The following is a 12185-nucleotide window of genomic DNA, read 5'->3' as shown; positions in this document are numbered from 1 at the left end:
TGGTCAAGCTGTTTGATTGTTCAACTAAAAGTCTGCCGGAGGGGGCAGACTTTTAGTTGTGTTAAGTAAAAGTACGCCCCCCTCACGCGGACTTTTAGTTGTGTTTAAGTAAAAGTCGCCCTCGGCGGACTTTTTACTTAACACAACTAAAAGTCTGCACGGAGGGGGCGTACTTTTACTTAAACACAACTAAAAGTACGCCCCCTCCGGCGAACTTTTACTTAACACAACCAAACGAAGGGCAATTACGCGGTGCCCCAATTAGTTTAATTCAAAAGCATGGCCAAGAGTATAAAAACATAATATAAATTGTAATGTTTTCATAAAAAAATTAAAATACATACACGTATATATACAAATTTAATTTTTAACATAATATATAAAGTCGGTTTGGTTCGGTTTTTAAGACTTGAAACCAAAACCAAACCAAATATAGTCGGTTTTTTATATTAAAAACGAAATAAAAAAAAATATATAAATTTGTTGCATTTCGTGCAACATTGCACGAAATGCCCATTTTGGTTTAAAAAAAAAAAAGGCATACCATTTTGGTGTAATGGCTGTAAAAAGAAGCCATTTTGGCTCAATTCGTTGTAAAAAACAAAAAGAAACTGTAGACCTCAATGTTTCGAGTGCGAGAAAAGATCGATACAACCTCAATTACAATTTATTTGAGACTTTTTTTCACTTTGGGGCATTCCAAAATACTTGAAACTATTGCATTAGTACGTTTATTCTATACTACTTCTCCTCTCGATAATTTTAACTTAACAATTCAAAGTTTAAACTTAATTTGATGAGTTGTTTTCTCATCAAACTTTTCGGTTGTTATGTTAATCTTTCCTTCCACTAACACTAATATAATATACAACCCAAATTTAAAACTAAAACTCTAGTTCTAGTAAAATACCATCATATAAAATGAAAGGAAAATAGTATTGGTGAACTGATAGATGAGACATAATTCTATCATGGCAAGTGGCAACTGAATTCAAATGCATCAGTAAACCAAAGAAATGAAGACCATATCCTCTATGACACACATAACGGTAGTCTTTTCGGATATCGGTGGCGGGGGCTTCTCTATGATTGAAATACTTGACAACAAAATAATTTAGTCAACAAAAAGAATCATGTTGGGCTTAGATACTGTCTTTTGGCCAGATTCAACCTTCTTTCCAAATCAACCTTCTTGGTAATACTAATTTGGATAGATAGTTCACAAAGTGGGCCTAAGAAAGACACAAAGTGGAGTGGGCTATTAAGTGATCTGAACTCTGAAGTAGAGGGGAGTAAAAATTATTTATTAAATTTTCGGTTTAACCGAATCTTTTCCGGAACCGAATACCGAACCGAACACCGAATTTTTTATTTTAAAAAAGCTCCGGACCGAAAAACCGAAAAAACCGAAACCGAAAACCGAACTAATCTCGGTTCGGTCCGTTTTTTCGGTTTTGTGTTTATGATCCGGGCTCTACATTATCATATATTTCTCCGTTGATTCTTTGATAAGATCGGGATGAAACGAGCCTATAGAGCCATTTGAGGTAGCTACTCGTTGGGGGGATTCTATTATTGCCAAACAAATATATAAAAATTGTTCGGTAATTATATGTGATCGTTGTACTAAGGCGGACTTGGTAGAGCTGGACATGACTGAATTTGATGCAATTATGGGTATGGATTGGCTATCTTCCTGTTATGCTAATGTTGATTGCCAGCGGAAGGTAGTTCGCTTCCAGTTCCCGGGAGAGCGGTGATAGAATGGGCGAGTAATGTAGCATCGTAGGAGGTAAGTTTATTTCGTACCTTAAGGCGAGGAAGATGATCGAGAAAAGGCTATATCTATCACACAGGTTCGGGTACAAGATTTAAAGGCGAAATGCGACTGCGGTCGATTCCGGTAGTTAATGAATTTCCGGACGTGTTCCCGACGAACTTCGGGTCACTCTCGAAAGGAGATAGATTTTTCTATAGATGTGCTTTGCCGGTACTCGGCCCATTTCCTCCCGGTTCGGACTACGTATTCCCGCGAGAGGACTACGCCGGTGTTGTATATTAAGGAGGTGGTCAGACTCCACGGCGTCCCCGTATCCATTATTTCTGATAGAGGTGCCCAGTTCACAGCTAATTTTTGGAGGTCGTTCCAAGAAGGACTGGGGACTCAGGTAAGCCTTAGTACGGCATTTCACCCGCGGTGATGGGCGGTGCCGAACACACTATCCGGACGTTGGAAGATATCTTTACGGGCTTGTCTTTGATTTTCGAGGTAGGCGGGACGATCATACGTCACTTGTTGAATTTGCTTACAATAACGACTACTATTCCGACGATTCGGATAGTGCCGTACGAGGCACTATATGGTAGGAAATGCGGGTCCCCTATTGGTGCGGTTCGATGTTGGCGAAACTAAATTAATCGGCCACGATATGATCCGACGAGCGGTGGATAAAGTAAAGCTCGTTCGAGAACGATTGTTGGCGGCTCGGAGTCGACAAAAGTCATACGCGGATAATCGCCGTCGACCTTTGGAGTTCCAAGTGGGTGAGGGCGGGTATTCCTAAAAGTGTCACCTATGAAGGGCGTCATGAGATTCGGTAAAAAAGGGAAGCTTAGTCCAAGGTATATCGGACCTTATCAGATCGTCCGCAGAGTTGGCAAGATTGCTTATGAATTGAATTTGCCAGCGGATTTAGAAGCAGTACATCCGGTATTCCATGTATCTATGCTTCGTAAATTTATTGGCGACCCTTCCAGAGTATTTCCTGTAGAGGACATTCAGGTGACTGAGGAGCTGGCCTACGAGGAGCAGTCGGTGGCTATTCTGGACTGCCAGGTGAGGAGACTATGCACCAAGGATGTGCCTTCAGTTAAGGTATTGTGGCGGAACAACAACCGCGAGGAAATGACTTGGGAGGCTGAAGAAGAAATGAAAAAGAAGTACCCTCATTTGTTTCCGGCGCCCTCAGGTAACCTAAATTTCCTTTATACTTGTGTTGGTTAAGTAATGGATTATTTGTGTTAGCCCAAAAAAAAAAGGAGGAAACTCCTCCCTAAATTATTTACAAACCCCTACACGATTAGCTTAACATTCGAGGACGAATGTTCTAAAGGGGGGGAGGATGTTATACCTCGCCTTTTGTGCATATTCGGAAAAATTGGAAATAATTCGGAATGTTAAGAAATAAGGTTTTAATTGGATCTTACTTAATGTGCATGTGATGTTTAAGGAAATATCAACGCGGAAATATTAAGGGAGGTTAAGGACAAAATTGGAATCTTGTAAATTAGTCCCGTGAATTTCCAACATGCGACCCGTCGTCAATTGGGCTTGGAAAAAATGATGAAAATTTAGGCCCAAGGTATAGGGGTGCATGGCCTTGGCCAAGCCCCGAATTAGTCCGCCCCGCTTGGAGCCGTCTACCGGCTACCTTACGAGTGCTCCTTTGTTCGGAGCTTACATTTTGGTACAGCCTTTTTCTGATACATATCTACATTCGGTTTTCAGGGGTACGGCGAGGCCCTGTCCCGTCATATGTTCATGTTATCTGTCTGTAGAGGTCTGTAGACATGTGTTGTGGGTTCTGTATATGTTCTGTGAATTTGTGTACGTTGGGGATTGTATATATGTATTTTGTGACGGCCTGATCGGCTTTCGTGCGCCACACTCACTTTTGTGCATCATCTGTCGACATCCTTTAATTATTATATATGTTTATTTTGCTATTACGCTAATGTGGGATAAAGGTACGTACGAGTGTCCAACTCGGGCACGTGCCACGGCCTACGGGGTTAGGTCGTGACACAAAGCTTGGTATCAGAGCCTAGGTTCAAGAGTCTTAGGGAGTCTATGAAACCGTGTCCAGTGGGGTCACTTTTATATGTGTGAGGGCCCCATACATATAAAAAGTTGACCACCAAGACATTCGGGTTTGTCTCGTTTTCTTTCTCTCTAGATCGTGCCATGAAGCTTAGAGCAATAAGTAACTTCTCTTCCTCTCGAATTACGTACGTTTCGAATGCACAGGAGATGAACAGGTAATTCAAGGTCTAAGTAAGGATGTTTACCCATAGAGGGTACAATCATGCAATACTTACTGGTAACGAATGAGACTTCCAGTGCTATTGAAAGTGGAATACAATGTAAGTTGCTCGAGAAGGGGTGTTGTGGAATGAATGGTATGTTGAATGATAATGATGTTCTTGAGAAAGGAGAATAGAATACAACAGGGAGAGGATATCTGAGAAATTAGAAAAGGAGCTAAGTCTACGGGGAAAAAAGTAAATCATGGAGGATCTCGGGAAGGTGGAGGCGGACGATGTATTCTACGGAGGTCATCGGGACCCGCTCCGTACGGGTTAAAGATTGAAAGGGAAAATAAACAGGAAAGTGTAACAGGTACAGTTTGAGTTGGACATATGAGGTAAGTTCATCACTGTTGTTAAAATTGGGAGCCCTGTGTGGATAGGATATGATATGATATATATATGTATATATGCTGGCCTTGTGAGGCATTGTTGGTATTTCCTACGTGCAGGTTTTGGGATAGTAAGAAATACGGAGGAAACTACGAAATTTTTTTCTAGAAATAGAAGAAGAATGAGATATAAGTTCGTAATATGTCTGGAAAAGCCGTGTCAACAGTAATGATATGATTTGACTAAGTTACGAGTACGGCTGACTTTGAGAAATATGATATGATTTCCTATTCAGATGAACACCTTAAGTGGGTGACAGTTCGGATACATCCGAATGTGTGTTAGAAACGAAGGGCTTAAGTTAAGTTCAGTGTAGAGTGATTAGTGGAAGAAGAAATCAGCAAAGCTGTAAGAGAGCAAACTACAGAAGAACAGCCTTTAAGAGTTGTCAAAAAAAAAAAAAAGGGGTTGCCTTAAGATTTACAATGTGAGCAGAGTAAAGTCCTTAAGATGGAGTATGCCAGTTATGAATACAGTAGCAACCCGTTCATGTAAGTAAATTTAGTTCTTCCCCGCGAGAAATTGCTCGGATGGGAGTCGAAAGATTCATCAATGTTGTAGAGTACAAAGGAATTACGAGAAGATAAGAAATGTTAGCGGATCCCATCAAAAGAGAAGAATTTGTAAGTATAAGATGTTAGCCTTGGTCTAAGGGGGAGATGCGTAAATCGCCGGTAAGTCCAGTGAGATAATTGAAGACCCGAAGGGTTAGTATGAGATATGAAGAACCTCAGTTCAGTTAGGTTGGCATAATGAGATAGTCTCTATAAGGGAATATGCCTCATCTTAGAGAAGACTAGAAGTGAGTAGAATGATCGTCGAACGGATCGTGTAAAGTTCAACTACTATCGATTAGGCGATTACAGAAAAGCTATAAGATCATGCCCAGTTATGTGTCAAAAGGGTAGTGCCATTGCACAAGACTCTAATCTTTAAGGTGCTAGTCATAGACTTAGCACACAACAGCACTATGAGTATTTTAGGAAGTACAGCTCATGATTTAGGCAGACAAGAGAACTATGGAGAAAGAAGTTCACCGCTTATCCAAGCTAGGAATTCGATTTTCAGACTCCGAAGTGGGTGGAGTTGTTGCCCGAACATGGCTTATTCCTCCTTAGTCATCAAAGTTAGAGAGAAGCGAGTTTGGTGATTCCTCGCTGCGCAAATGAAAGATGGGATTCACGAACGAAAGAAAGCCTTAGCTTTTGAACAAGAGGGAGATAATGGTACCTTGAGATACGGGCGGATTATGTGTTCCAGATGTAGATGGCTCAGAGAGCTAATTATGTCAGAAGCTCACCATTCTAGGTCTACCTCGTTCAGCTAGGAGGCATGATTTAATTTGGGTGATTGTGGACAGACTTACGACTTCTTGCCAGTTAGGACCACAAAATGAACAGAAGATTATGCCAAGTCATACGTTATTGAAATTTCCATACTATATGGGACCCTAGTGTCTATTATTTCAGATTATGGTGCTCAATTCACAGCGAACTTCTGAAAATCCTTTCAGAAAGGATTGGGTACAGAGGTGAACCTTAGCACGACTTTTCATTCTCGGACAAATGGTCGGACGGATACGTTATTCGGATCTCGTGTTATAATATTCATGTTAGTTCAATACTCGGATATCGGTTCGGTACTCGCGTATTCATGCCGATCCGGTATTGAGCTAATCCGGTATTCGATAGCCCAGTATTCAGTCATCCCAGTCCTCAGTCAGTTCAGTAGACATTCAGTTTAGTAGCTCCGCAGTTTAGTAATCTTGTATTCATTCAGTTCAGTAACCCTGTGTCCGTGAGTTCAATGGTAATTGGGATGACCACCTGCCTCTTATTGAGTTTACTTACAAAAAAAAAAAAAAAAGATTTCCATGCTAGTATTGGTATGGCACCATTTGAAAGCCCTTTTTGAGCGAAGGTGCAGGTCACCGATTGGTTAGTTTGAAGTTGGTGAAGTAGAATTGTTAGGACCAGATTTAGTTTATCAGGCTATGGAGTAGGTCAAGTTAATTCGAGAGCGCTTGAACTTAGAGTCGCCAGAAGTCTTACATGGATGTGAGGCGAAGGGACTTAAAATTTTCGATTGATGATTGGGTGTTCCTTAAAGTCTCATCCATGAAGGGTGTTATGAGATTTGGCAAGAAAGGGAAGCTAAGTCCCCGATATATTGGACCTTATAGAATTCTACGAAAGGTTGGTCTAGTAGCTTATGAACTTGAGTTGCCACAAGATTTGGCTGCTGTACACCCAGTGTTTTATTTATCCATGACGAGGAAGTGTGTAGGAGACCCATCGTTGGTTGTTCCTGCTAATACTATAACAGTTAAGGATGGCCTCACCTATGAGGAGATCCCCGTAGCCATTCTTGATCGTCGAGTTCGCAAGTTGAGAACTAAGGAAGTAGCCTCAGTGAAAGTCCTGTGGAGGAGTCAGAAAGTTGAGGAAGCTACATGGGAAGCCGAGGAGGATATGAAATCCATGTACCCGCACTTGTTTCAGCCCGCAGAAGAGATTTATGATGAAACACCAAGATTTTGAGGTATGTAAGCTTTCTTTTCATGCTTTTGGCCGTGTGTGGCCAATTTATAGTGATATTGTGATGTAGCCCTGTGAGACAATGATATTATGGGCAGTTGTGACAGGTTGGTAGTTCCATATTACAGGGAAAACTTTGGCAAAATTTTGTAGAATCCCGAATGTTTAACATTCGAGGATGAATGCCCAAAAAAAAAGGGAGAGAATGTTACACCTTGAAAATTTCCCCGTTAGCGTACCGCGAATAGACCCACAAAGGGTATGACATATACGACATGTTAACGAGTAAGAAGTAATATTTAATGATTCTAAACGAGATTTCAAAGACCTTTGAGGTAGGAGACGAAAGTTGTTAAGGAAAGCAAGGTACATGTTGTGTGTCGGGAAAAAATTACGAGTATCGAATTAATGATGGCTTAATGAAATTTTGGAGAAAATTTATAATGTACCTTACGTATTCATGCCTCACGTTTCACGTTCAAGTTCATGTATTCGCTATTCATGTCTCATGTTTCGGCAAGATCGACGTTTTCATGAAACTATGTCATGTCAGTTTTCATAGCCCATGTCATGTTATGTCTCATGTTCCATGCTCATGTCAGCTACCCAGTGCCCATGTTAATGTCTCAGTAGTCACGTTTCCATGTAACCATGTCATGTTAGTTCAGTCTCCATGTTTCCTGTCATGTTTCCTTCACGTTCATATAGTCAAGCCATGTCCAGCCATACTCTTAACCATGACCCATCATTCGAGGACGAATGATCCCAAGGGGGAGATATTGTAACACCCTGCATCTTGGAACTAAGTTTAGACTCATAGCATTAGAGTTTTAGCGGAAAAACTGAAGGTTTGAACGTTTTGCGAAAATGGTTGATACGCCTACTTCGGGCAGCGATAACTCCTTGATCAGTTTGAAATTTAGGAAAGTACCCTTAATAAAAGTTATAGTATGTAGAAATACCTTTCTAACGATATAAGGACCAAGCCAATCAGAGATCGGATCAAGGAGATATGATTATCTCAATATGGCTAATAGTAAAGCACTTGAAACCCTATAGAATCGGCTAAGTTTTCGATACGTCTGACTTCCAGTCAAATTTCGTGCAAATCCGTTGGGAATTTGAGGAACCTTCCTCAATGAAAGTTGTAGATCTTTGAAATATCTTTCCAACGGTAGGTCGCCCAGCCCAAACAGAGTTACGTACAAGAAGTTATGTCCAGTTTACCGAATACTGTGCAAAATCGACACCCGTCACTTCTCGGGGTGCGTGAGGGCGCGTGAGAGAGAGCGCGATGGCCCCGCTTTGCGGAGAGATCGTGCAACTCTGAGTTTTTAGCTTCAGAATGTTGCGCGATGCACCCGCATCGGCGAACCATCGCGAAACGGGTCAGTTTCGGGTCAAAAGGTCGGGTTTACGCGTTTTAAGTTATATTTAAGGTTTGGGGTTCATTTCCCCAGCACCCCATTCACGAAAGATTACCCTAAAGTCAAGAAGAGCAAGTCCCAAGCCTCAAGAACCCTACAAGGTAAGTTTTATCATGATTTTAGGTTGAATTCAAGTCCCTAATCTCTTTCTAACTTGAGTAAACCCATCTCAAGGTTCAAGAATTCAAGATTTTTAGAAATCCTCTTCAAAGCTCAAGTCTTTAATTCAAGTTTTGGAGCGATTAAGGTATGTAGAACTTCCATCCACATGTGAGAATCTCTACGTTCTTCCCCATGCTCCGTTTCTTGATATCCATGAAGTTCAAACCCTAGGGCATTAAACCCAACATATTGGTAGCCCATAGTTATGTATTTATGTACATGGATTTTGTATCTATATTCGTTATTGTATTCCTAATCTTCCATTACGGTTATTAGGAACCCTAGCTTAATCCATGAATCATGAATTCTTCCTCATGTATTCTCATTATGTTTATATGAAATTTTATGATTTTATGTAGCAAGTTACAAGCATGTTTTCAAGTCAATTATATATATATAATTATGAACTATTGTTATTACTCATGAATCAAGAACATGTTTGCAAGGCTACGACAAGTTATTTCATGAAACCATATTACAAGATATTTCATGAAACCATGTTACAAGTTATTTCGTGAAATCATGATTACAAGTTATTTACAAGTTATCTCACGAAAATCATGGGCTTCTTAGCCAACTATATCATGTTCATGTTTTTGGGATTGCTTAGTTAACCGAGAAGGCTCAGATAGCCTGAAACTACGTCGCCACCGTAGGATAAGGGTTGTCAGCAAGGAGGCAACACCTTCATTATGCAGTTTGGATCCTTACATGCTATTATTACCTAAATCTCATATCCCTGGCAAGGTGTGAGTGTTCTGCTGGTAGGACGCAAGTACCAGACCATGTTGTCGGTTATACTATAGCCTTCCCCACGTTACAAACGAGTTTTATATACATGTATTTCCATTGATTTACTGTTTCCAGACTTTACTCACGTTTCATATCATGTTCAAGTTACATTCAGTTTCAGTTCACGTCCTATACCTATGTTGTGCCATGTTCTTCATTTCAGCAGGTTTTACATACTAGTACTATTCACCATGTACTAACGTCCCTTTTGCCCGGGCTGCACTTCACGGTGCGGTCTGCGATTTTCGAGGAGCATACACACAACGCGATGGATCACCTCGGTTATCGGCTTATTGGTGAGCCCCACTCCTCTCGGGGGTTCAACATGGAGTCTATATTAGTATGCGATTATGGTAGTCCGGGGCCGTATGTCCTGGTAGTTAGAATTCGAGACATGTTTTAGAGGTTTCATAGACAGATGTTAGTTCACAGAGTCAGTTATGCTTTCATGTTTGCAGACTATTACGTTTTCATGAATTTTCATGCTATAAGATAATTTCAAAACTTTATTCCGCAAATTATATTTTCATGATTCATTTAAATTGCATCATATAGATATACTGTTTTGATGCCTATGTTGACAAGCAAGCCATGAGGTTCGCTCGGACACATACAAGCAAGGCCCGAGTGCCGTGTTTACGCCCAGGCCATGGTTCGGGGCATGACAGATTAATTCGATTTGCACCAGTTCCAATCACTGAAGATGTTTTGAGTCCTTAGTTTTGTTGAGTCTTTTTCTTTTGTTCTTATTTTGTATTCCTACATAGCTTTCAAGAAGTGTAAAAGTAGGACAAATCTTCAACCTTTCTAAGTTATTTACTTGGCTAGAGTTAGTCAAGGTGTGTTCTTTGCAATTGAGTTATTGTAAAGGCCTTGCAATAGAGTTGTTGTAAGGGGGAGGGATTATGAGGTTAATTACTAGGTTGCAAATTGCAATAGGTTGTAATATGAAAGTTTCTCAGTTTAGTGAAGTTTGAGGAAATCTTACCGGAGTAGGTCGTTGTTTTTAATTCATTGAGCAATGAGTTTTCCACACAAATATCTTGTGTTATTTACTTTCTGTATTGCATTAGGGAATAGATAGAGAACCACACTGTCTGATGGACTCGTATATTCTATCAATAAGTTAGATTAGTTTACAAAAAAGATAGGGGTGAATTGCTACAACTGGTTAACATGCATGCATATATAATGTACTAGGAGTAACGATTGTTACATTGTAAATGTATGTAAGTTAAATCGTCCTCTGTCTGATGGACTCGTATATTCTATCAATAATTTAGATTAGTTTACAAAAAAGATAGGGGTGAATTGCTACAACTGGTTAACATGCATGCATATATAATGTACTAGGAGTAACGATTATTACATTATAAATGTATGTAAGTTAAATCTTCTTCTTATTATCCCTCAATTTATCAGTGATACCAAATTAATGTGTATTTCTAATAAATATGCAGCACCGGAGTTCCAAACGAGTTAGGAGCTGGAAATACTGACAGAGCTAAACATGTTGTGTCTGTTACTCTCGTGCAATCTATTGATGTAGGTCTTGATATTTGGTTCTCTATTTTATTATCATATTTCCTGGGTGGCTTCTTCAGTGATAGCACGGAGATAATTAACAAATTTGCCTCCATGACACCTCTTCTGTTAATAGCCATTATATTCAATATCTCTCAAGGAATTTTATCAGGTCAGATTTTGTTTCTATAGTATTCGTGATACTCTGTGTGTGTGTGTGTATTATGTATATGTATATAATAGTTTTGGCATTCACAATAACCTTAATAAAATTGTACATTGAATTGATCAGGGGTAGCTAGAGGATGGGGGTGGCAGCGTTGTGCTATGTGCATCAACTTGGGAACATTCTATTTCATCGGCATGCCAATAGCATGCCTCACTGCTTTCAAGTTCAACCTACATACTCAGGTAATTCAAATGCAGCCATGCTTTCATTCCATTCCATTGAACCCACGTAGTTTGTCGATCAAACCAATAATTCTGTTCTCAAAGTAATAAAGAAAGTCTTTTTCTAGTTAGACTTCTATCAATGGAATGAAAGAACCGTCCCTTCCTAAACACACACTCACACGCACGCACGCTCGCGCGCTCGCACGCACATATATATATATATGTATATTACACGTCGAAGAATAATATTTGGTTCGCTGTTGAACCCTGTTGCACACGGGCTTCCGTCTGTGCCATATCATGTGGGTTTTCCACCAAATTTCGCTTGCTTTAATATATTTAATAACAATTAATATAGAATTGAGGTATGGTTTATTGATTAAAGCTTTTGTTTTTGACAAAATATGATGCAGGGTTTATGGATTGGCTTGATATGTGCTCTAGGTTGCCAAGCGTCTGGCTTATTGCTACTGACATTGTTGACCAGATGGAAAAAAGTAGAGGGCTCAAAAAATAGCAATAGAGAAACTGAACTTCTAGCTTAATTTGCTCATTGGCCACTGGTGGCCATCTCTTCTTCTCCGTATAGTCTTATGCTTTGGATTTAGGAATTTGCCTTTTATAATTGTCTATCATCCTAATTTTGGTACTCCAGAAATATGTGCATCAATGGTTGTCATCTCCTTGAAGCAAATAATAACTTGTCACTTAAGAAAAAAATAAGAAAAAAAAAAACCTTGTCACTTATTCCATTTGTTCATAACAAGTTGTCGAATGATGTCACACCAGAAAGACTTGTTCGAATTAGAAAATACAGAGAAAAAGAGGTCCAAACAAGGCAATAAAGAGAAGAAAGCGAGAAAGTTGAAAA

General features: G+C 39.8%; 1 protein-coding gene across 1 annotated transcript; it reads left to right on the top strand.

Moving 5' to 3' along the window:
* The first annotated feature begins 2725 nt into the window (after positions 1-2725).
* LOC132067626 (protein DETOXIFICATION 18-like) lies at positions 2726-11859 on the top strand. The gene is made up of 5 exons (XM_059460917.1): positions 2726-2875; positions 9953-9993; positions 10858-11093; positions 11214-11332; positions 11728-11859. Exons 1-5 carry the CDS (start codon positions 2726-2728, stop codon positions 11857-11859), a joined length of 678 nt encoding a protein of 225 aa, XP_059316900.1.
* Positions 11860-12185: the final 326 nt, after the last annotated feature.

This window comes from Lycium ferocissimum, chromosome 1, assembly GCF_029784015.1.
Source record: "Lycium ferocissimum isolate CSIRO_LF1 chromosome 1, AGI_CSIRO_Lferr_CH_V1, whole genome shotgun sequence".
NCBI lineage: Eukaryota > Viridiplantae > Streptophyta > Magnoliopsida > Solanales > Solanaceae > Lycium > Lycium ferocissimum.
This window is presented reverse-complemented; position numbering and strand designations above follow the sequence as displayed.

Coding starts and splice junctions, on each gene's coding strand:
- LOC132067626 (XM_059460917.1), top strand. CDS start 2,726: ATGCTTCGTAAATTTATTGGCGACCCTTCCAGAGTATTTCCTGTAGAG. Junction 9,994..10,857: donor GTTGACAAGCAAGCCATGAG/GTTCGCTCGGAC, acceptor ATAAATATGCAG/CACCGGAGTTCCAAACGAGT. Junction 11,094..11,213: donor CTCTCAAGGAATTTTATCAG/GTCAGATTTTGT, acceptor TGAATTGATCAG/GGGTAGCTAGAGGATGGGGG.